The sequence below is a fragment of the Microcebus murinus genome, chromosome 9 (genome assembly GCF_040939455.1).
Source record: "Microcebus murinus isolate Inina chromosome 9, M.murinus_Inina_mat1.0, whole genome shotgun sequence".
NCBI lineage: Eukaryota > Metazoa > Chordata > Mammalia > Primates > Cheirogaleidae > Microcebus > Microcebus murinus.
This window is the reverse complement of record NC_134112.1, coordinates 71,265,038-71,292,123: the sequence shown is the minus strand read 5'-3', so window position 1 is coordinate 71,292,123 and position 27,086 is coordinate 71,265,038. Positions and strand designations below refer to the sequence as shown.

The 27,086-nt window shown below is 34.6% G+C and overlaps 1 protein-coding gene across 1 annotated transcript in view; it reads right to left on the bottom strand.

The window, feature by feature from the left end:
- The window catches only part of CAPZA2 (capping actin protein of muscle Z-line subunit alpha 2), a 44,855-nt gene extending 21,784 nt beyond the window's left edge, over positions 1-23,071 (bottom strand). Inside the window, exons 1-3 of the mRNA XM_012761076.3 lie at positions 22,922-23,071; positions 5,214-5,277; positions 1,494-1,545 (exon numbers count right to left, since the gene is read on the bottom strand). Coding sequence (XP_012616530.1) covers positions 1,494-1,545; positions 5,214-5,277; positions 22,922-22,960 — 155 coding nt within the window. The 5' untranslated portion in view covers positions 22,961-23,071. The remainder of the gene's footprint in view (positions 1-1,493; positions 1,546-5,213; positions 5,278-22,921) is intronic.
- Between the last annotated feature and the right edge of the window lie 4,015 nt (positions 23,072-27,086).

Genomic DNA, 27,086 nt, shown 5'->3' with positions numbered 1-27,086 from the left:
GGGTAAGCAACTCACCCATTGACAGATAAATGGATAAACAAAATGTGGTATACGCACACAATGGAATATTATTCAGTCTTAAAAAGGAAGGAAACTCTAATACATGCTACAACATGGATGAACCTTTACAATATTAGGTGAAGTAAAATAAATCATAATAAATTAAGATAATAAAATAATAAGTATAATATATTATTAATAAATGTATAATAATAAAGTAAAATAAAACAAAAGAATAAATATTGTGTGATTCCACTCATATGAAGTATCCAGAATAGTTAAACACATAGCATAAACAACAGTAGCTGCCAGGGCCTGGGGGGGGGGAATGGAGAGTTATTGCTTAAGTGTCAGTTTGAGAAGATGAAAAAAGTTCAGGAATTAGATGGTTGCTATGATTACATATTATGAATGTACTTAAAGCCACGGAACTGTGCATTTTATGGTTACAATAGTAAATTTTATGTTATGGGTATTTTTCCAAAATAAAAAATAATAAAAATTGCTATTATAAAATAACAGGAATTTTCATTAAGAAGCAAGATATGCTTGGAAGTCTGTTGAACCTCTACCTTCATTAGCATTAATCAATCATAAAGGCCAGATTTATTTTTTAAAGACTTCTATGTTACAAAAATAGAATTAGAAAAAATTTCCCCCATTAGTCAGGATTTCACATAATGAGTAGTATACTAAGATGAAAAGCAGCTGACTAGATGGATACTAAACATTATTTGTAAGGTGCCTAAAAATCTATATTAATTACATCATTTTCAAATGAGTAATGGAGTGGGTTAGTCTAAAATATGGGTCTGCAGACCATATTTTGGGAGGTGGGAATAGGGAAAGAATCAATTATTTCTCTGAAATCCTAGGATAGTTGTGGAAAGTCATGGCTCTGGTCACTGGTCCAAAGATGATGTATGAGAATTTGGAACTGCCTAGTTCTTTGAATAACTCAAAAATTCAGTGAACATTTGTGTCAGGTACTATGTTAGGTATTTAGGGGTGAATAAAGTAAACACCCAATCTTCAAAGATCTCAAAATCTCTTGGCATTGAATATATAATAAAAAGCAACATCTACATAAAATTAAAGCAATCATAATTTCAAAAATAATTTTACCCAACTGTGCAAATATGAAAATGTAGTATTAACTAAGAATATAAGCCACTGCTAAACATAAAAACAATGAATAGAGAATTTCATGTTATAGTTGCATCTCTAAGTTCATATTATTGTGATCATATTATTTCTCTTCTAGCCTAGTGCATATATGTTAATATATTGGAACTTGATGTGTCAGAGATTAGTGCTTAAAAAACACTTTTAAAAAATCAAATTATTTCTCTTCTAGCCTAGTGCATATACAGCATATATGTTAATATATTGGAACTTGATGTGTCAGAGATTAGTGCTTAAAAAACATTTTTAAAAAATCTTTTCTTTTCCTGTGTCATTTTAGTTGTGTTAGTATAATAAATAATACTTACTGGGCTGCTCCTTCCCTGAGAAGATTGTCATTATTAAGCAGTAACCGAACATCTGCAAAACAAACATTGTTTTCTATATTACTATTTTTCTGTTTGAGGAATGCAATGAATGTAGATGTTTCAGTCATGTATTAACAACCCTCACTCCAAATGGAAGCAAAATCAAAATATCACTCTCATGACCAAAATAAACACATGCACCACATGATGGTATTTAAAATTAAAAGGAAAATAAGATTTTTGTTAGGAAATAAAGGGAATGACTAGAAATATGCCATTTCATATCCTGAATAGGCAGTGCAGACCAGACTGTAATGTATGTCCAAAAAACTAGAGATAAACTACACTGGAAAGATAGTGTGATAAAATCTGCAGAAAAGATTCAGGATTATGCCTGCTAGTATGACAATATAATCATTAGTTCAAATGAATCTGCTATACAGAAAAAGCGATTAACCAAGGAAGAGTTTGTGACCAGAGCCCAGATGTAGGCATTTCTATCCTTAGCTCATGTTCAAGCAACAGATGAATAACTCTGATTTGATTTAGTGATCTCGCTTTGGTTGATTCTTAATTCCATACTAATTTTAGACTTAATTTTCATGTAGACAGTTGGCTATTAATTGTTAACATGACTTCAAAATTTTCATTTGAAAATCCAAGCACTTTGTAAAATATAAAAGAAAAAAAAATCACAGATAATGTCATCAAAAACCAAAATTCTATTCTAGTCTCTGTGTATTTTCTTTCATTATTTTTCCTAAGCATTTGGCTATTTTATATAGTTGCTATTATAAAGTACATAAAACAAAGTATTCTAGTTTTTTTCATAAGATGAAAATAACCTAAATATCTTCCATGAAGAACTACTTAAATGTAAGACTACAGTTCTTATTTGCAAGTGAGAAATTAGGCAGCCATTAAAAATAATGTACATATATGTTTGTCAACTTGGAAATACATTCATAAACAGGAAGAAGAAAATTCAGTCTGTATAGTAATATCATATTTATGTATTGTTATGTATGTCATTTGAGAGATGCTGCATATTCATTTGGATAGCAGGGAACTAAAGAATTTCATGTGATTTTTTTAGGTTCTTTTATGCATTGTGGAAAGTTAGAATTAACTATGAATCATTTTTACAAAAATAATAAAACCATTTCAAAAGAAGAAAACATTGCCTATTCACATACCTCACTTCTTTTCAGCAACAAGCCTTGATTTAAAAAATAATCTCTTTTGCTAAATGCTAAAATAGTACTAATTTAATTTCTAAATTAACTGATTTTAAACAATGGATGCTTCTGCTTAAAAAATTATTTTTAAAAATATAAAAATTTACAATTATAATTACTCCCATCCCACAAACCAAGCTGGGAAGTTCTATTTGATAGCTATGTTTATCTTCAATACTGTAAACATAATAATTAACAGTGGTATCACATGGCAGTGTGTCTTTTCCAGTTCCAAATGGGAAAATAATTAAAAAGCAGGATCTATGTGATCAGTCAGCTCTATTCTGAAAAAAAATTCCATACTTTCATCAAACGGAGAGTAGTCAAAGAAATAAAAAGGTAAAGAAAATTTTGAATAAAATAAAGTACTACTCTAGCAGAAGAAATCAGGCTGTGGTTCCAAGTCAGGCTACATGTCAGAACCACAGGATGGTGAGTGGGAGCCTTAAAAAAAAAAATTATAGATTTCAGAGCTCCAGTCTAGACCTAACACTAGGTTTTTAAGAATAAAACCAGAAATCTGTTTCAATGATTTTAACATAGCCAGCCTACATAAATAACATTTGGAGCTACTGAATTGATAAGATTTTATGACTCTATGATTCTAAACTTTTCTGGCTTCTCTTTGAATCATTCTGACACTAAAATGATCAGAAAATAATCAAATTCATATGAGATTTCCCCTTCATATATTTAATTCTTTAACTCTAAAATACACTTTCAGTTAAAATTTATTAGCTAAATTCTTTATCCCACTTCTACCCATATTACTGCAACTCAACACAGAACACATCAATTCAATGTCGATTTCAAATGAGACTTAGGAAAGAAATTTCCAGGACTCATACATTCTTTTAGGACTTCCTGATTAAAAGTATACATGGAATTTCAATCAGGGTAAGAACAGTAAAGTGAAAAACTTTTTTTAGAATTAAAATTTTTTCTTGGCTCTATGACTTATATAGGAGTTTGGGGACTATTAACTTTAGTGTACTTTCACCATTATCAATTTAAATTGTATGCCAATTTTTGACCCTAATGAGAGGAGACTATCTTCTTTAATCCTCTAATCATCAAATATATTAATGTATATGTAGACTATAGAAGCTAAATATTAAAAGAGAAGTAAACTTCACAGGAAGCAGAAAAACTTTGAATGTTCTACAACTCCCCAGTTTACTGCTTGAAATTTTACAGTTATCTTAAATACCAGATTTCCAGATTTTTTTACAATGTAGATTTTCCATTCTTCCCCTAAGTGTAGCTCTGTGGTTGAATTTTAAAATGCTTAAGAATTGTCATGTGTTATTATATGCACTAAGTCATATATTTTTATAGTTTGTGGATAATTTTTGCTTCATTTTTTGACTTTCAAACCTAATCTTTTTTCAGGTAAGATTCCATTATATCTTATACTAAGAATGAAAAATGAGATTAAGCTTTTTATAAAAACATATTTATGCTGTGAGCTAGGCTGACGCCACTGCACTCACTCTAGCCTGGGCAACAAAGTGAGACTCTGTCTCAAAAACAAAAACAAAAACAAAAAACATATTTAAATAGTTTACTATAGACTAGAACATTTAAAAAATAAAACTGTGAACCCTGTGTAAATTTACTTTCAAGTTAAGACATGGTGAAGGCCAAGTATGTATGAAGTAGAAATAATAACACATTTATAGTACTTGCAGTAACTTACTCTTCTAACTGCTTAAGAAAAGTTTTGTAAAGAGAACACTACAGGCCATTTTCTTGGTGATTCTTTCAATCATGTGATTCTTGCTGCTGAAGAGCAGCTATTGTTACAGTCCTTATAACAGCCAGGAGATTTTATAGCAGCTTAATAAATTTGTGGTCTATGAGTAAATAATTATAAAAATGTCTGCCATTGAGGTTTAAAGAAAGGCATACTATAAAATGATTTGTAAGATATACTTTAAAAAACAAATTGTTTTTACATGTGTTGTCATCTATGCATAATGAAAATGTGTTTTCTCCTTTGTTGGCTGTTCATATTGATCTAGTATGTTTTTCTTTAAAAGAAATACAAAAATGTATTTCATAATTCAAAAATATATAGTTTAGATGAAAAATCTGTTGTCTTTTAAAACAATTTAAATATTCTATTGAAGAAATATCTACTATCTGTGCTTATAGTTGAACTATATAACAATTGACCAAAAAGATGCTACTTCCCAAAACGAGGCAATGTTTTAGTTAATGACAAAAAATTTATTTTTTTTAAAAGGGTAAATTTGCTCTAACAGAATTATCATATATAAAAAACATTACATTCTAGTAATTACAAAATCCAGATTGAAAAAATTTTCATGTAATTCAGAAAATGCAGATTTTTCTACATATTCTCCTTAGCTTAATTATTTTGGTTATTATGATTTTATTTTTAAAAAAGGGGGGGAGGTACTTAAAAAAGAAACAGTGCTTGATATACCAAACCTAGTATTATAAATTAAACACTCACCATTAAACACCTCATTAAATTCTCCAGGAGGGGCATGAATGATGAATTTTGCTGCTATACGTACCTAAAATAGAAATGAAGATATAAATGTTCCACAACATAGGCCTCTGTAAAATAATTTTAAAAATGCAAAATTATACTATTTCAAAGTTCAACTGAAAACAGCTTAAGATTTTAACAACAGTGACACTTCTTCACTCAAACACCTTAAGTTTACTACTGTTTCAACCATTTAATATAATCACAACATACAGGCTGAATATAGATAAAATATATATTAATAAATACAGTTAAGAATTCAAAGCTGCCTACAGATGAACATTTTCTTACAAGCAATTTTATTTCTTTTAGACTAAAGTAAAAAAATCACAAAAATTGGTATGTATAAAGGAATAAGATACATTTAGGTACAACAAAGAAAAATGATATATTTATGTGTCTATAAAGTCACATATTAGTGAAAAATGGAGAAAGGAAGAGGGAAGAAAGGTCTGAATTCAAAAGGTTTTAACATGAGACCTGACTAGACCTTAGGAAATTTTAGTTCGGAGATAAGTAAGAGATAAAATATCTACAGGTATACTGATAGACCTATTTTAAGAGAATAAAGGATATTCTGGTAAAGAGGCTAATCACTAATGAAAATGTATCTGAAAGGTTAAATGACATACCTAACATTACAGTTTAGTGAAGGAGCCTTAAGTACTTATAATAGTTTTCCAACCACACTATACGGTAACCTTTTAATAGGTTGAAGTTGTGGTCCTGAAAGTGTAGTCTTCAAACAAGTAACCTCAGCAAAAATGCAAATTCACTGAAAGGGGCGAGGGGTGGGGGTGGGGGTGGGGGATACCAACCAACTCAATCAGAATCTTAGGAGATGGGACTGAGAAACACTATTTAAACAAGCTTTCCAGGTGATTTTTCATGCACATTCAAGTATTCACTGAATTTAGGGACCATCTTTGGCAAAAAAAAAAGCGCCTTGATTTATATTTCCCACTTTGATAGAACTATTACTGCTCTGATGTAGAAACTAAAAATAATGAGACAAAAAGGAAATGGTTATATTTGTCTGTATATATGTTATGTGCACGTGTGCATACATCTAAGTATAGATACAGTTTTCAGGAGACAGGTAAAACAGAGGTACAGACAGCTAGAATGAAGATATTCCTAATTAGAGGTCATGGGAATGACAAGGCCTTCAAAAGGCTAGAAAATGTCTATTTAAAACAAAACGAACTTTTGTAGTCTGGAACACTAATAAATTTGACACAAAAACCATGACTGCTGCCAGATACCACTCACTGATAGACAACGATGAAGATGATAACAAAAATGGTATTTAAATTAGTGTTTAACAAGTACTTTATATCATTTACTCTTAACAACAATCCTAAGAGGTAGTTACTATTTTATATGTACATTTTTTTATATGAGGCAACTGAAGCAGAGGAGGTTAAGTCACTGTCAGTATGATTCTGGAATCTAAGTTTTCATCATATTATGTTGCTTTCAAGTTCAAAATAGTTTGGTATGATGTGTGAAATTCTACCAAAGATGAAGATTGCAGAATGTGATAATGTAACCACCAAACAACTGCTTCAATACCAACCTTTCTTGATATTTAACATGTCAACAGCAATAACTTAAATGAAAGGAAAAAATTTCTTAAAAGACACAAAAAACAAAGTTCACTGAAGAAATAAGTAACCTGAATAGTTCTATATCTATTAAAGAAATTGAACTTGTAGTTATAAAAGCTTTTCAACAAAAAAGCTTTCTTATATCAAATGTTTAAGGAAGAAATAATACCAATCCTACACAAATTATTTCAGAAAACAGAAGTAGACAGAACATCATCCAATTAATTTTTTTAAGAGAATAGCATTACTTTATACCGAAACCAAAGTATTACAAGAAACAACTCACACCAAAATCTCTCATGAACAGAGATGCAAAAATCTACAATATTAGCAAATTGAATCTAGCAATAAATTGAAAGGATACTATATCATGACCAACTGGAGTTTATCCTGGAAATGCAGGGCTGTTTCAATATTCAAAAATCAATGACAGCAATTCATTATAGTGACCAACCAAAGAAAAAAAAACTATATGATCATCTCAACGAATGCAGAATAATTATTTGACAATGTTCAACATCTAATCATGATAAAAGAGCTCTCAGCAAGCCAGGCAAAGAAGGGAATGCCCTCAATCTTATAAAAAGCATCTACAAAAACCATGCAGCTAACATCATCATTAATGGTGAAACACTGAATGCTTTCCACCTAAGATAAGAAACAAAACAAGAATGTCTGCTTTCACCACTCCTATTCAACATCATTATGGAGGTTTCAGCCAGTGCAATAAGAAAAAGAAATGAAAGGCAGATGGATTGTAAAGAAAAAAACAAAACTTTCTATTTGAAGACAATATGATTGTTTCTAATGAAAAGCCTAAGGAATCTAAAAAATAAATACAACTAGGTACAAATCTAACAAAATATGTGTAGGATTAGTATGCTTAAAACTACACAAAAAAACATGGATGAAAGAAATCAAAGACCAGCTAAACAAATGGGGAGATATGCTATATTTCCGTATTAGAAGACTCAATATTGTGAAGATACCAATTTCCCCCAAACTACTCTACAGATTTGGTGCAGGCCCAATCAAAATCCAAGCAGGAATTTTTTTTTTTTTTTAATATACATCAACAAACTAATTCTAAAGTTGATATGTTTTCTATATTACTTTTCTATGTTTGAAGAATGCAATAAATGAAGATAAATTTTGGTCACATATTAATACCACCTACACTGAAGCAAGATCAAAGCATAACTTAGATGCCCCAAATAATAACACACATACACATAACCCATGATACTTTTTTTTAAGATTCTGATTATGAAACAGAAGAGGAAATAAATGTTATTTTGCATGCTTATAGTAAATGTAAAGTAGTAAAGGCAAAGGAACTAGAATAACCAAAACAACTTTGAAAAGGAAAAACAAAGCTGAGGACTCAAACACTATCTGATATAAAGTTACAGTCATCAAACCTTTATTTCAAAACTGTGATCAATTAAAAGAAATTGATAAACTGGACTTTACCAATTAAGAAAATATATTATGTTTTCAAAAACTATTTTTCTTTTAAAATGTTTAAGAGTGCTATTAAAATTAAAAAGCAAAATATAAATAATACTTAATTTTAAAAAGGCAAGGGTAGAGTGGGGTATGGAGGACCATGCATGCTAAATATACTTTGGAGTCTATTATGATAATATAAATATCTTCAATTCCCTTCTTCCTCTTCTCCCTCTGTCTCCCTCTTATTGAGGTAAGGAGTTGTTAGAAAGCATTTTAACCAAAGTCTTGATCACTACCACAGGGAAGAAATAAAAACTGTGATAACATGTTATTAAATATAATCAAATACTTTTGAAAACTTACAGAATTTTGAGGTAATTGTTTTAACATTTTTAATGACATACACTATTTATAAAACTGGCAAAATTAAAATACTGATAGCAAGCAGAATACATATAGTATATTTAGTGATGCATTTAATGAGTTGTTGAGCTTTAAAAGTTTTAGTTGTTTCCAAAAAAGGCATACCACTTAGAATTTTAGTCAGTTCTATTTTGGGTTTTCACCAAGAAAGCAAAAATGATCTATACCATATTTTTATCCTGTGGACTTACTTGCCCTTGCTACTGCACTAAACGTGTGCAGTAACCACAAGTTGTTAATGGACTTCTACAATAACCAATGTGAATGGTGGGTCAAGAGAGGGTTGAGTACCGCTAAGGGTTGAGAGGTCAAGAGAGCAGACTGGCTGAGAACACAACTTGGACTATACCAGCTATGCTTGAATTATTTAATTGGTCTTTGTGAATTTCATAAAGATAAGAATCTGTGCTTTGGATTTCTCAGGTGCTAGACAAAAGAAAGCAGATCTGTCTCTCACAGTAAAGGTTTGACCGTCTTCCTAAGAAGATATTGTTCAATCATCCAGGTATTTTCTATACATTGCTATAGACTCAACATTCCTCCTAGATGAATTTTTTAATTTTAAAAGTTATTTATTCTGGCCCGCTTCTAAATCTAAGAAAGAAAAAAGGTTATACAAGTTAACAAGAAGAGGTCTCAGGAGTAGAAAGAATTTCTGAAAATAATTGAAAACACAGCTCCTTAAAGTTTCTCCAACACACAAAGAGCTATACTCTGTTACACTCTGTTATATCTTTTTTGAAGAGCCCAGTGATTATTAGACACATTCCTAAGTCCACTGCTAAATCTGTTTCATTATCTGCCTTCTTCCACATGGTATTTTTCAAGGTCAATTCATGTCAAATTGGAGTCAGAATCAGGAAAGAGTTATTACTTTTATTATATTTCTAAACTGTAATTCTGGATTGAGGGGGGCTTGGTTTTGTTGGGAAGGGATGGGTAGGTAGGAAATTAACTCTATCCCACGATGCTAAAGTCACTGGCAACTAATAGACATACTTCACAATAATTACACCAAGAAGTACAGAGTAGTTTAAAAAAGTTAACCTATTATAGCTTCAAGTATTAACTTGAGCTAAAAGCTGGAAGAGCTATATTTTTTCTTTTCTATCTCTTAGTTCCAAACCTTATTTGGTATAAAATATATGCAAAGAGAATACATATAACATAAACAATGTTCCATTCTGTTGTGCTCCTTGTAGAACAGCACATACAAGTGACTATAACCTTACCTAGACAGAAGATAAAAGCGGCTTGTCAAAACAATGCCTAAAATATCAGAATATATGAGCCCCGAGAAAAAATAATTTCTGCTCATCAACTGTTTTGAGATAACACAAAAGCATTACTCACTGTCAAACTCTGGTCTTTTGTATCATATTAATACTTTGTTTTTCTTATGGGCTTTTTGTGTTTTTTTTTTTTTTTAGCAAAAATCCCAATCATTCTATAATTCAAGCAACAAATTAAATATAGTAATAAATGGTAACACATAGAATAAAATAATAATCAATGACTCCCTACTGGCATAAGGAAGTAAATGAAAAAATGGGGAAAATGAAAAGTTCTTCATTATGGAACTCCACTTAATAAATGTAGAGGGAAAGAGTGAATTAGAAAATAACCTTGCATGACCACCGCAGTAATTCTTGCAGGCAAAAATCATCAATGGATGCTAAAATTAGTGGGCAAAAGTATAAAAGAAACCCAGGATATTTATTGTTAGTATCTTTCTATATCATACTTAATTACTAAAGGATAAATAGTAATTTTACATTGAGGAAACTTGCCACATACTACTTTTACCAAATGATCAAAGTTATCAATAGTTAAAAGAAAAATTGACATCATGTGTCTCTTGAGAGAATATACTGTGAATACATCACTTCTGTGATACTCCTGTCAAAAATTCATAGGCTGAATCAATTTTATGAGGAAACAACAAACAAACCAAACTTGAGGGAGTCTACAAAATAACTAGTATGTACTCTTCAAAAGAGTTAAGGTCATGAAAGACAGTAACCGCTCCAGATTAAAGAAGAACTGAGACATTACAACAAAATTCAATGTGATTCTATTATAGTTTGGATCCTGGACCAGGAAGGGAAAAAAAAGGCATTAGTGTTCAGAGTAACAAATAGTGAAATTTGAATAGAGACTGTAAATTAGATAATAGTCTTATATAAGTATCTAATTTCTCAAGTTTGATAGTTGTATTGTAGTTTCATAAGAGAATGTCCTAAACACATTTTAAATATTTAAAGAAGGTCAAAAAATTCTTTCTCCATTCTGAAGTTGCAGGGATTTTCTCCTATATTTTTCCTAACTTTAAAGTTTTGTTCTTTGCATTTAGGCCTTTTATCTGCCCAGGATTGATTTTTGTGTATGATGTGGGATGGGGATCTATTTTTCATTATATTGTTATATGGATAAATCAAATATAGTACTATTTGTTAAAGCATACTTCTGTTCCCCAATGGGGAAAAGAAAAAGAAAAAAATAAAGGATCAGTTAGGGATATGAAAAATACATGTTATATGGCTTAGTAAATTCCAAAAAGCTTAGCAGTGATCATTCAGATAGTAATTGTAAGAATGTGACTTCCTCAATAAAGTTCTAAATATTCAATAATATTAGCACACAGCAAGAAGAGATGGTACCCTAGTATTTAGAAGAGGCTTTGGTTAACATTAAGAAAATATCAATTTAAGTAATGTGGAAGCAAATTAATATTCTATTTATCCTTACCAACAACTTATTTTGTTTAAAGACTTCCAATGATTATCTCTGGAAGTAATGAATAATTCATTTTTATACACAGAAATTCTAGTAGGCATTGCTGCAGTTCACAATGAGCCATCATGCCCTTAAAACCAAGTTAAGCAATTCTGAGTTACATTGAAGATATTAATACCTGAGTTCTGATTAATTAAGATACAATCATATCCACCATTTTGGTTTATAATTTTTTGAATCAACTCATGCTTTTAGAAACTCAAAAACAAACTGTAACTGAGACGGTCTTTATGACCTTAACTCTTTTGAAGAGTACATACTAGTTATTTTGTAGACTCTCCTCAAGTTTGGTTTCTTTGTTGTTTCTTCATAAAATTGATTCAGCCTATGAATTTTTGACAGGAGTATCAAAAAAGTCATGTGTTCACAAGATATTCTCTCAATTATAAGGAAAGGTCATACAGAAAGGAAAACTCTAAGATCAAATTATATTATTAAAAACTTCCTGATAGGCTGGGCGTGATAGTTCATAACTGTAATACTGGCACTTTGGGAGGCCGAGGCGGGAGGATTGCTTGAGCTCAGTTCAAGACCAGCCTAAGCAAGAGTGAGACTCCATCTCTACAAAAAATAAAAAAATTAGCTGGTGGTGCACACCTGTAGTCCCAGCTACTCGAAGGCTAAGGCAGGAAGATTGCTTGAGCCTAGGAGTTTGAGGTTGCTGTGAGCTAGGCTGATGCCACAGCACTCTAGCCCCGGCAACAGAATGAGACTGTCTCAGCAAAACAAAACTACACAAAAAAACCTTGATATATTATTTAGTACAAAAATCATCAGCAAATGCTTTTGATAACATGCTAATACTATTGAGACCTGTGGTATAAAGCCTAAAATTAAAGCCCAATACTGTGTGCCTTGACATCTGGGGAAAAACTGGAAGCCTTATATGGCCTAACAGCAAGTTCTCTCCCTCACTCTGCTTCCAAAGGTCCTCTAGCCAAACAATCCTTTATCACGAGGAACAGACACAGTTCCTGCTTATCCCTGAGAAGCAAGCTTCAAGTTCCCTGTCAGCCCTTGGAATTAATTAATCAATCACATCCTCCTTGGGAACCAGGAATCATTCTACCCTCTAGAGCAGGGGTCCTCAAACTTTTTTAATAGGGGGCCAGTTCACTGTCCCTCAAACAGTTGGAGAGTACGCACTGTGGGCCCGGGACGAGTCGGCTGCTAAGCAGGACAGGCAGTGGTGGCAAAAATACCCAGAAAGCCAGATAAATGTGCTAGGTGGCCTGCGTGTGGCCCGCAGGCCACAGTTTGAGGACGCCTGCTCTAGATAGTACAAGCCTGCCTCCCATATAGCCCCTGCTTGTTCACTCTATTCTTGAGTGCAACTCTATCTGGGGCTGCATAGTGTGCTATGTATGTCTCCATCTCCCGGACTGCTGAGTGTATTGAATAAACTGCTCTCAATCTCATCTGTTCAGTGTCAAGTGTTACATGTTCAGTCAACCCAACAATCCTAGGGCAGGAACCCCTCCCATATCAACAAAGTAAAGAGGAGGCAATTAACACAAGATCTCATTTACTCATTAAGCTCAAATTTAAGATATGTAACTGGGACTAGGAAGCAAGGGATTCAGTTATTTAAAATATATTCTAAGCAAACAGATAAGCTGATATATAGTTCAAACATTAGAAGGGCATAAGATTCTTCATAGATTATTTTATGTCTATTTCAGACATAAATTTACAAGTATGGTTATCTAGTTTCCTATCCTCCAATGAATTTGAAGGAAGAAGAAAGGTTGACATTTATACTCACAACAGCATTTTAAAAAGGGAAGGATCTGAGCCCACTTAACAAAGACTGCAGAAAACAAAGTGACTTTATAAGAACAAAAAAATTTCAAAGAGAGTCCTAAAATTCTGGAGTCAATCAAATCTCTTGAAAAGAAGAGCTCTAAATTTCTGGTAAATGAATTTTTATTGAAGAGTAACTACAAGGTTTACATCAATAACCATCTCAGATGAAAATGATGACCAGAATTTTGAGTTATGGGATAATACAGATCAAACATTTCTAAACTTCCAATTTATTGCAAATGCACTGAGATTTCGGAAGTGATCAAGTAACTGGGAAAGATTTTGTGGAGGTGGCCAGTGGAGTGGAAGAAGATGAATTAGAAGCTTGTATACCAATTTTAGGCAATCTTCTTTCACTCTACTCTTCAGCCTGTAGAGAACTCCTTGTTAGTGTACAACTTAGACGACAAAATTACTTTATTAAATAGTGAGAAATGATCTTGATGAAGCAAATTAGAAGAACTGAAATGGACTTCCTCAAAAAACGAACACTTGGCCATCCTGGTAGTTTGTGACTCTGTTCACCCTCCTTTGGATATGAATCCCCACAAAGATTCTGAAGAAAGTGGCGGAGTTCAGTTGTAAATAGTTCAAGCAAGGAAAAAAAAAACCAGTAATATTCATCATTCAATATCAGATGACGTTGATTCCACCATTCCTAAAGAAAATTCCTCTAATCCTTTTACTGGGAAAGAATGCTATTTTCTTCTCCATCAAGTAAAAACACAAGTTCATTTTGATAAACTCCATAGGAAATTGTCTCTTGCTTTTCACCAAGCACTACTTTTTTTTTGTCAAATGTCAGCAGACCGTCATTTAGGATCAGGGGAGTCTCAGACTGCAGACAGTGAAAAAAATGTTATGCTAATGTTGGGATGCTGCCTGCCACACATTGTTCCTGACATGCTGCTAGCAAAGACAGAGGAGCTAATGTCATACTCTGTAGCGCATGCCTACATCTTGAGCCTAAAAAGAAAAATCAGCTTCTCCACATTCCTTCCAATTTGATCATGAGGCCAGATGATAGCAAAGGCAAACGATACTAACTGGTTGTATGGTATTCGCATATCATATTGGACCAACATGTGTAGAAGCTGAACTTTTAGCACAGCGATAAGAAGAGATTAGGCACAAAGACCCCAAAAGGGGCAATATTTGTGGTTAAATTCTATGGAGCTGTGTTTCCTTACTTTCCTAAAGAAGTTCCCAACTCCTTGATTCTTTCAATGTTGCCACAGATGTAAATGGAAGATAAGGTACTTTTGGAATGAGAAGCTATGATCAAAAGCTTTGGTATTATTATAGGAAACCATAACGAACCAGACAAATATCAACAGTTCTTTAATTGTTGCTCTTGGCCTTAGGTGATCCCTCAGAAAGAGTAGTTGTTAGTACAACACATCAAGTATTTTTGCTGGCCTACGCTATCTGGAAATATAGAATTTGGAAATGTATAATCTTATGCCTACACTGCTGAATTAAGACTGAAAAACTCAGAAAGAGAACAAAGGGAAAGAGAACTGGATGAACTAAAAAGCTCCATATGTATCTTTCTGTCTTGCAACCCATTATTCTGTTACTCTTTACATTACTAGTACAAAATGCACCTTTTTAAAGCAAAGACAAGCTCCATGGTGAAATGCCACAGACAGGAATGATTAGGTTCCCTCAGCCTATGTTGCCTCTTCAAGATGTGTTTATTATTGGAAGTCATAAGCAATTGGCAGTGCTACTTGAATTTCATGATCACCAGCTAGAACATGCGGGTACAACAGGCTGAGAGGCATTACTGTGGGTTGTCAGTTGTTCCACACTTTACAGAAATAGTCGGCAAGATTAATGTTACTCCAACTGCCTGTGTTCATGAATTCTTCAGACTCTTCTGGAAGCTTTGCTGGACATTTGGTAAAATTTTACAAACACTAAGGTAAAACTTTAGGTCCAGGCAATTTAAAAGCTCTGAAGAAAACACTGAATCCCTAACAAGAAAAGGAGTCCTCAGCAAAGCAGCTATAATATGGTAAGCTGACTAAAATTTTAAAAAAATTTAAAACATTGAGCAGTTGAAAAACAAACACAAAAGTATAAAAAAGCAGACAATATATGTGTATGGGAGCGTGTACACACACACACACACAGCCACCTGGAACCCTGCACTCTCCGGCAGCCCACACATGTACAACTTGGGGAATACCTACCCTAAAAAATGATTCACTGTTTATCTTAAATTCAAATTTACCTGGGCATCTGTATTTTATCCGAGAACCCTACTTATAACCCCTATAATTTCCACATAGTAGACCCATGCCACGTGTTATTGGCCTCCGTGATCAAGCAAGATTATATTAGAGTAGGAATTTCCCAAATGTGGAGGCCTATCAGATTCACCTGGAAAGTTTTTGAGCAAATACAAGTTCCTACCCTCCATTCCAGAACTAGTGAATCTATCTCTAGAGAACTGGGACCTAGAAATCTATATTTTAGAAAAATCTCCCTAGGTGATTCTCATGGGTGATCAGATATTGCACCCATATCCTGTAAGGGACTGTATATGCAAAATTTGAGGTGCTTGGTCTTATTGAGAAATCATAGGTTTTAATTGATTCTTAAGGACAGTGACACCAAAAAGGGTTACTGTCTCAGAGACTGACAGTAAAGTTAAAGGAGCTATTATGCATTTTTCCACTTAACACATTAACTGTCATGTGAGTTGTATTTAACTCATGCTAGTTTTGAGCCTGGGGCCTCATGAAGCATACGTAACTCACAAGTCTTTTCACCTTGGAAGCTGTGAGAATTATTTTTCAAGCTGCATATAACTCACACACAGAAAACAATAAAAAATAACACATTTTTTATTAAATTAGAAAGAATAGCTTTGTTTACATAGTTTTTATTCTATTTTCCTAATAAAACCCCATGGTCCCAAGGAAAATTTTTTTTCTGGTGTGGCAATGTATTAAACTATAAGAATTATTTGAAGCTGCTTTCCGCAACTCTTTAAAAATTGCCTATGCCTCATTGAGAGAAGTTAAAGAATAGAAAAACATTTTTGAACTTTATGATATTTAAATAGTTTATGACCAAATGATCACTATAATATGTCTATGTTATGGGCTAATTGATTTTAATGAGTATACTTAAGAGTGATAATTTGTTTAAATAAGTTTTCCTTAAAAAATTTTTCCATTATGATTATCATTTTGAATGGTAATTAAAAGCAGGGCCCATAGCACTTAACCTAAAACTAGGCCATCTACTGAATTCAACATTGATACTTCTTTAAATATGTTTTTTACCATTTACTTAAAACATCAATAAACCAATGGATCCAAAGTAGGCATTATCATTAACTGAAAAAGGTTATATAAATTATTTTTTATCTTACATTTTCAATTTCCTTCTCCCTTCTGAATCATTATCTGTAGTCCACAAATACCCCTAAATTATCTCCATCTTTAAAAAAAAGTATCCTTAAAATGTAGTAGAAAAAAACCTATCCTTTTTCGTTTCACTACCAATTTTTTTTCAAGAATAATTTGTACTTACTGTCTCTACCTCTTATCCTTAGTCAACATTTGTTGATCCCCTAATACAGTGAGACTAAATCAAATCTTTTGCAAAGCTGTTTTTTTTTTTTAATAAAAAGTACAGACACTCCATTCCTCACTCATGAGAAGCCTGTGAGTTTCTTTATCTATGTTTCTTTATAAACTCTCCAGGTGATTATAATGTGCAGCTAGAGTTGAAAACCACTAATATGTGCTATGGACTCTAGCAGAATTACAAAGATGATTAAGACACAGGGCTTGGACCTAAAGAACAGAGGAAAAAAGAACATCAGATAAATCTATTAAAATCTGTAAAAGTTATAATAAAGGTATGTACAATATGCTAAGGGAGCAGAAACAGGCCAGGATACAAAAGAAGAGAAGGGAAGTCTTTGAGTTTGGTTACTGAAAAATGAGTAGTTTTCAATGCAGACAAAACTGAAAGGCTATTTCTGGAAAAGAGAAAACACACACATACATTTTATGTATGTATGTAATCTGGCTTTTCTCTCTATACTTCTTGCTCCAAAGCCTAGTAAAACTGCTCCCTTGATGGTCACTAATAAGCCCTAGGCCACCACTTAAATAGTTGGCCTTATCTATACCAGTTTTCCCATCTGTATAACAGGGATAGTAACAAGGTTACTCTGACAATTAACTCAGAGAATATATATTAAAGCACCTGGCATTTAGTAGATACAATTTGTTTCTTATCCCTTTCTCTTAAGTCCAAAGACTTTTTTCAATTTTATAGTCCTTAATCTCTGCAACAATGGGCACTGCTCCTTCTTGAAATTCTGTTCACATTTTGCGACACCAACCATCAACTCTGCACTAGGTATGCAACACTTATACTTTAAGGTTCTCTCCTCACCTTTTTGTCTCTTTTCTCCACTTATTTCTCAAATGAAAGTACAAATTACATGCTCTCTGCCCTCTCCTCTTTGCTACATCTATACTTTTCCTCCTAAAGGGCTTATCCCAACTCGTGGCTTTAACTCACAAGGGGAGGATTTTCAAATCTCTATATAATCTCTGGGCTTGACCTCTTTTCCAAGCTCCATTTCTGTATCTCCCTATCTGCTAGATAATTTCACACAGACATCCTACCAGCATCTCAAACTCAGTATAACCAAAACTAAATTCACCATTATCCCTTCCAGCTGTGCACCGTCTTTCCTGTGTTCTCTAGTTGTTAGTGGTGGTATCACCTTCCAGTCATCCAGATTTTAATATTCATGGTTATCTCTGACTCATGCTTTTCCTTTAAGTTGATTTACCAAGTCCTATTGATTCCAGCTCTTAAGTCTGTTAGCAACTTTTTTTGCCTGCATTTCTTAACCCAGGTTCTCAACTGTTCTTGCTAACTCTAATCTATCTAGACCCATGGTTTTCAACATTTTTAGATTGTTATTGCATTACACCCCTTCTTATCCTGATTCAAAATCAATGTAAGATGCATAACTTTATGTACCACCAGAAAGGAAAAATCCTACCAAGGAAATATCATAAGGCACTGATTGTACAACGTGGCCTGATTTCAGAGATCTGAAAATACAGAAAAGTATCAGTACTGGAATCAATGAAATATGGCATATTTGGTAAATGAATGAACATGGAAGTAGTTTTCAAAAGTTATTTTCATTCATTTTCAATGGAAACACTGGGAACTAAAAGCAAAGCAAGTTCTCAGCTATTAGATTTATAGTGGAATATGTAAACATGTCTTAAGAGCAATAATGTAAAAACTGTTTAACCTTCAAAATAAAATTTGTGAAACGGTAATGACAGATTTGAAAGATGACATTATTTCTGCACTTAGGAATTCCAATAGAAAAGGGAAAAGAGGTAAACAACTATTATGCAAAATTGTATTTAATACTACTAATATTTTATACAGTGTGGAAGAGAGATTAAACTAGCTGTGTGATCTGAGCTAAATCTTGAGGGATGAGTAAGATTTTTCATCTTTAAAAAAAGGGATAGACCTAGAAGCAGTACCAACAGAGAAAAATAACTACTATTTATTGTGTGCTTCCTACATGCCAGGCACTATTTATACGTATAACAATTTAATAGAGAAGATATTTACTATTATGTTTTCACATTTCAGAGGAAACTGAGGCTGAGAGATTGAATAACTAGAAATGGAGTTCACAGCATGATTAAATAACTGTATATAATAGAATTATTTAGGTCAGAATAGGATACAAAGTCATAAATACCATTTCAAGAGTTGGGTTCCTTATAAAGGCAACAGACAATCCAGCCACTAAAATTTTGAGAGCAGATTTTGTTCTCATACTCGGACCGGGGAAAAAAATGTTAAGAGTAGAGAAATGACATGTTAAAGCATGGCTTAGATACAGGAAACAGGAGGGATTAGTCTAGAAACTTTACAGTAAAAGCTGAAAAGTGACAAATATAACCAAAGGGAAAGAACATATATGAGACATTTTTCTATTTCTACTTTCCCTCCCTTGACTATTGCTTCCTTAACTGCTATCATGAAACAGGTATAATCAAGTTCCATTGTTTGTACAGTCAAATTTTGTTACCAAACACTAGATAAGTTAGAATAGAGTTGAAATTATAAACCTGGATAACTGCAATAATGGGAAGAAAGAAATAACGAGAAAAATGAGCAGAATGAGTTAGATTTCTGATCTCCCTTTTGTGTAGAGGAAAGAAGAAAAAGTTGATAAATTTACTTTTAGGTAGGCTCCATTTGAAGACACCTAATTAGCCATCTCCTGTGAACATAACCAGCAGATAAAAATGAAGAACTGATGCTCAGGGAGAAGTTAGAGCTAGAACTATGTACCTGAGACACATTCACAAATATATAAAAGTTGAACCTGTAAGAGTGGATCATTGTTATCACAGGGTGAAGGTGGGAGGGGTTACGGGAAGAAAAAAGATCCTTCCCCATCAATAACTTCTGGAGCTTGAATTTTCTCATCTAGAGAGAGGTTTGGGAATGATTCTTTTCATTTGAGCCCTACACCACAATTTCATATAATTTCAAATTCACAAAAATGTTTTACTGTACAATATAGCTGACCTAGGAATGGGAAATGCAAACTGTTTCTGGCTGGTTTCTATAACTATGTAAAAAAGTTCACAGGACACACTACAGCAAGCTAGTAGCTTTAAAGAACTTCATAGAGCTGCTTTGGCTAAATATATTTCCTATTCACCCAATGGCCAAAGGAGAAAAGATTATTACATTTTATAGTGGTGCCCTTAGAAAGGAATTGTACATGATTTTAAAAAGCAAAGCTATTATTCTAGATTAATTTATAAAATAGGGCATACATGAAACTATACCAGCAACATAAAACATTTAAATGTGTTAATAATAAACTTTGTTCTAAAATCAACAAAACACAAATTTAGACTCTAACATTATTCAATGTTTGGTATTTATAATTTTTATTAAAGAAAAGGAAGAACCATTATTTCTCCTCTATCAAAATAAGCTGTCAACAAATTTTAAAAAAGAGACAAGCCTAGAAGAGCATCTTGTTATCAGTCTTGTTAAAGGCAGCATAATGTCATAAGAATATGAATCTTAGACTCTAAACTTGGTTTTAAACACCACCTTTGTCTTGGCTGGACACTGTCCTTGGGTGAATTATTGAAAGCTTCTGAAACCTCATTTTACTCATCTGTAAACTGGTAATAAAACTACCTCAAATTTATAACAAATTAAGTAATGAATCGCTCTGAGCCAAGCATATACAAAGTATGGTACTAGATACATCTTAACAGCTTCCCTTCCTTAAATTTGCAATCTATAATGGAAATTTCAAAAGCTTAAAAGTATTAAAAGTTTTACTTTTTTAGAGATGGGGATTTTGCTAGTTGCCCTTACTGGTGTTAAACTCCTGTGCTCAAGCAATCTTCCTGCCTCAGTCTCTGGAGTAGCTGGGAGTACAGGTGCATGCCACCATGCCCAGCTGAAAAGTTTATTTTTAAAAATTATAAACAAGGTGGCAAAGAGAGTAACATGATTTAAATATTAGTTTAAAAATATCACCTTTAATCCTTTCCAGTTCTTATCCCACAATGGACACATCCTCCTCCCAAAAGATTAAAAGAACATTTAAATAACTAAAGTGACAAGAATGTTAAAATTTCACTTAACCAGTTACTTGAATTTAATCAAAAAGTTTGGTCATTGTGTTTAATTAGTAAATATGATGAAATATAATATGTATGTAAAATATCTATAGAATAATCTTTAAAAAACTCAAATAAAAACAAAACCACCAAAATTCAAGTTAGAATTTTTCATTTACTCATAAAACATATTGCTAGGCAAACTTAAAGACACCCCCCCCCCAACCGTTTATGAAGCTTAGTGCCCAGAGAGCGCTAGGTAATAAGGAATCTTGTCAACTGATTTTGAAAAACCTTTGCTATTTTAGGCCTTTACAACACATGGCAGGTCTACATTAACTTCCACACTGAGTCCTCTCTCAGCTAGATTTCTAGCCACTTGAGCTAGCAATCACCACTTAAGAATGATAGAATAAAAACACAACAATCTCTTTTGAAAACTTTTTAGCACTACTTAATTTTAAATTTGTGTCTGTGCGCTTATGTACATTTTCAGTTACTAACTTATGTTTATTTACCAATATTACATATGTGAATACTGAACACCAACTTTTGTGGATACAGGGCTCTGTCTAGTGGGTCTATGGATCATGGAAAATCTTGCTGCTCTCCCCATTTTGTTGTTTTATTATCATTTTCACCAAGCACAGAGGAAAAAAAAAATTTCCAAAAATGAAGATGAGGCTGACTTCTGCACATTCACATCAGGAAGGAAACAGAACCTTAGATTTCAGTGCAAGAACACAGCATATAAAAACATTTAGAGCAGAAAGTTCCAACTGAATTATACTTAGTCTTACATTAGCATTTCTTAAACACCATAATGTACTTGTATGTGTTTCCTACATGGCTGTACTGCTTTGGAACATAAAAATGAAGCACTGTTAAATTTTAAATTAAGAGTGGACATTTCCAAAATTGTAACTATCTTTCCTTTTTAGGAAATATTCAAAATTAGTAGGGTTCTCCCCTACCCCACTATCCCCTGGGAATGGGACCTTCACGGTAGCCAAAGGAAACTGGCAAATAAGAGAGAACTTAGTTCAATGATCAGATTTCTTATTTCAAATGTCTGAGAACTAAAGTCGTTCATCTGGTTCCATTGCTGTCACAGCATCTAACATACAGTGCAAGCAGTTGCACAATCTTCCTCTTCTCCGAAGAAGACGGAGCAGTAAGACGGGGTGCCACCAAATCTGCCCCCAGGGAGACTGCTGCCAACAAGGGCAGAAAACAACTATAGAAAGGAGGGGGGGTCTTTTGTGAGCAACTCCGCTGCCTCCTAGGGAACATGGGAGCTGCAAAGCTTACAGCTACAGCCAAGAAAAGAAAAAAAGAGAGAAAAGAGAGAGACCTCTATGGGGAAAGGAAAGGCCGTACAGAATTACGGTTGCTTTTCAGAAAAGAAGCATTTTGCTTTGGGGAGGGGGAAGTACAAGGGAGAAGTGAAGGTCTGCTTCCTAAGCGATTTTTCTCCTTACCCCTCACCCGGGGCTACACTCCCAGGCCAGGCCTCCAGGCTGGGCACTGCCCTTGGGCCGCTCCCAGGCCCGGAGACAGACCCCTCTGCAGTCCCTGGTCCCCGGCGCAGGGAAGGGAGAGGGTCCCCGGCGGCCGCCGCCCTCCGCCCCCGCCCGCCGCGCCAGGCCGGCAGCGGCCGGCTCCCGCTGCCTATTTTCGGAGCACACACCCTACAAGGAGCGGAGCGAGCAGGCCCGACAGAGACCTGCCCCCGCGCGGGGCCTCGGGTGACTGACAGGGGCAGGCACTCGGGCGCAGCGAGGAGGGGGAGGAAGGGCAGCCGAGGGCACAGTGCGGTGGCCAATGCCCTTCCCCGGCGGCCAGACTGCGGGTCGATGCGGACCGGCTCCCCACGGACCGGCTCCGCCGCCCCCGCGGCTCTTACCTTCTCTTCATCAGACAACTGCTCCTCCAGATCCGCCATCTTCCTTCTGGCGACAAACCGCGGCGGCGGCGGCAGCGGCCACCTGACTTCCCCCTTTCCGTGCGGTCCTCCGCGCCGCGCGCCCCCGCCAAGGGAGGGGCCGCTGCTCGGGCCGCCGCGCACGCGCCCGGGGAGCCCCGCCTCCCTCTGCCCGGCCCTCAGGGCCGGAGCACGGCTGTGCGCCTGCGCCGGCGCCTAGGCGGCCTGGAGGGGGAAGGTGTCTCCTAGAGCCGCCTGCTGCAGGCTTGTCAGCATCGTTGAGTGCAGCCTTCTCTCCCCACCAGTGACCATATGGACCACGTCGGCGATGAGTACATTCTGAGCCCTTGATTATGTTCCCATCGAGTCCTGAACTCTACCAGCTAAAATGTGAAAAAGTGTACAAACAGAAGCTTTTCAAACACCCTGTTTTTTTTTTATATTAGAAAAAATATTCGGCTTTCATTAAAATATGCACACACAACCTGGTACATAATTGAAAGATTGCTCTTGATTTATTCATTTCTTCATCAAACAAACGTTTATTGGTCTTTTAATGGTGTGCCTGGCACGGTGTTAGTCTCTGGTGATATACAATGTTGACCAAAAATACCCAGAGAAACCTCTGTTCTCAAGAAGCTCACTTTTCTCTACTCATTAAACAAGCATATATTGAGCAGATGGGGAAAGCATTGTTCTATTCCAGGGGGGATAAAAAGTTGCGTTAGATATGGATTCTACCCTTCTGAATAGTGTTGCCGTGTTAAATACAGGACACTTAGGAAAATGTGAATTGCAGATAAACAATTTTTAAAAAGTATAAGTATGTCCTATGAAGCATTTGAGACATACATATACTAAAAAAAATTCATTGTTTTCAAATTTTACTGAAGATCCTTTACTTTCATGTGCTAAATATGGCAACACTACTTTTGAAGCTTCAAGTTTATGAGAGAGTAAAGATACAGTCAAAGCTGTATATATGAACCAATTCGGAATCTTATTAAAGGGAACTTGCTAATTCAATAGATTGGCATGGGTCTGTAGAATCTGTAATTACATTAATAACAAGCTCGCAGCTGATGCTAGTGCTCCTGGCCTCGAGACCACATTTTGAGTAGTAAGGCCTTAGTGTTTAGATAGGAGTTAAGACTGTATGAATTGAAAACTCTTGAACTCTGACATAACATGATCAGAAATATGTCCAGAAAGATGAATCTGACATCTGCATGTAGATGACATATGACAGTACCTTGAAGAGTTCAAATAAATATTCAGATGCAAGACAACTATTATTAAGTAATTTACTGAGTGTTATTAGTGTGCAACTCATTGTTTCTTATGGATGGAAAGCAAACAGCTATGTTATTGAAAAACTCATAGTATATTTGGGGAGAGAAGAGGAAGGGGAAGCATGATGACACATGCAGGGAAAAGTAGGTGTCCTGTTGAGGATAAAAGTGGTGGAGAAGACATGAAAGAGAATAAATCACACAATTGGCCAAGGATATCACTGGATGTAAATCAAGAACATGTTTACTCTTTTACAGTTTACAAGTCATTGCTTCGTTGATTTCTCACTGCAACCTCATGAAGGTGCTTCTCAATATATTATATCCATTTTACTGAAGAAAAAACTGAGGCTAAATCATTTGTCCAAGGTTGCATAGCTCCTCAGTGACCAAGCTGGGATTGGAACCTACGTGTCTTATTCTATATTTCATGTTCTTTTCACTGCAAGATCTTTCTTTCTCCCTCTTAAATCTGGGCACTCTCCACCAAATAAAACTTAATGAAGACAATTACTGTCACAACCCATCAATTCAACCTGCTTCATCAATAGTACCTCTGGTTTCTGGAGGGTATTTTTTTCTGCAATTTATTTTCCTGTTTATTCAGCAACGCCTATATCAATAATTTGTACACAGTGAATACTCAGTGCATGTTGCTTAAGTGGCTGCTCTCTTGTAGAAACCTCATCCAAATCTGGTAATGTTTTACAATAATCTGAGTCAGAGCATGTTTATAATTGTAACCTTGGTGATACTTTACATGTGGTTTCCCATAGTGACACAACCAACAATCATGTGTAATTTCTGATAATGTTTTCAGTAATCTGCCAATACTACCCTCTTGGTACAATTAAAAAGAATTATAGAATTCACGTAACCTATGCATTCGAGGAAGATTTTAAGCTGTCACATATGGAATGATCATTATATGGCTGCAAGAGCACTGCACTGATATTCTTGATAATCAGTTATTTTGTGATGTTGAGAAAATAAACAAAATATTCCTCCCATACTTCTAGTAAGTGAGAATTTCTACCCTTTTCTTACTTAATTTCCTTTCTTCTACTTATTAGTGGTACGATCTTGGCTTTTCAAATTAACTGCACCAGACCTGCTTTTTTTAAAAAAAAAAAAAGTTCTTTTTTAGTGTTTATGTTTTAATTACTTATATACTTTTTAATCTACTTTTCTATGGCTATGCTCTAAGTAATCAACTACATTTTAAGCTTGTTAAGATCACAGGTTACCTAATTTCATAGAATCACAATCTTAGGTCCATCTACTGCAAGCCTCATTTTACAGGTAAGTTGAGACTTAGGTAAATTAAATTACTTGATAAAAATTGCACATCTAGCTAATACTTTTTTAAGACCTAAGTGTCTTGATGATCAGATTCATTTCATGTTTTTTCATGTGTATGTATACATATATGTGTGTGTTTATATAATACATTCATCAAATGTTTAATAAGGGGATATTTTAGTATTACTGATTGACCACTAAATGGTTATACCAGATGCAGACTTCTATAACATGGTTTGATTTCATCTCTGCACAGAAAGCAAATATCTGCAATTTGAAAGTTTGACTTACCTGACTTCTGATAAGGACTACCAGTGTTAGACAACTCATAATTGGTTGGTTGTTACTCTCACACATCTGGTCTCAAATAAGGTCTTTTGTCGCTGTGGAAAAGTATGAAAAATCATGTATATTTTAAAAGTATTTGTCTTTATAAATCAAACAATTGCCTAAACTATTGCTCACTTATGGTTGAGTGTGTCCTACCTGTGATCTATTTCCTCCGTTTTGAGAGGTACACCTAAGTGGTGCCCCTAGAGAAGGCTGAAATAGATCATTCTAGAGCTACCAAGGAATTATTGAAGAAGCTCCTTTTTCAACTCTTCCTGCCTCCTAAATATGCTGTCCTTCCTAATTTGGTTCCTACCAATCTTGCCAAACCCACCTCTGCCACTGCCCCAAATATACATGTCACTGAAACACAAAAAGCTAGTTACGTATCACACTTTCTCATGTCTCTGTCAAAGCTCTTTCTGGAATGTTCTTTGCCACCTATCCTTTAAAATTCTGTTCAGTTACCTCTTTTCCTTGAAACCATTATTGAATTCTCTAGCTAAAGCTAATAATTTATTCTAGATTCCCGTAGAAACTTGCCACTGATTTTTGCATATACCCTAGCAATGAGGTATACAGATTTTGTTATCACTAAGTTCTGGGTTCTGATCTTCATTCCAGCTTTGGTTAACCTTAGACAAAGTGCTCTGGCAGCTTCTCTTTCTTCTCCTATACACTTGGGATAATAATGGTACCTTCCTCTTAGGGCTGTTGTGAAGATTTAAGAAAATACAGGCAAAGTGCTTAGCACCCAGCACAGGCCTTAGTAAAGGTCTCAATAAATATTAGCTATTATCATTCTATTATAATACGAGCCTGCTCTTTGAGGACATGGGCTATGTCTTTAATTAGCTAGCTGTCTGGCACATGCAATGTCTGGCAAATAAATGCTTAAAAAAGCTTGGTTGGAGTGCATATTGATTAAATGACTCTTTCATTTTACATCTCCAAATGAGAGCTGAAAAATTGAGCTAGCAACCGATGTGGGGTTTAGCTATCATCCTAAAATGTATGTTGGGGAGACCAGAACAGGAAAGCAAACAATTTTTCAAGAAACCTCAAAACCATACAAATACCTCCTACTCTTTATTACTCTATGTTCACTCACTGCTTAAATATCTCTCTAATTGATTTCTTACTCTTTAATTCCTCTGTCACTGTGATCCTTCCAGATGCCATCTCCTTTCCTTATTCTAAGTGACCAGGTGACCACCAACCTG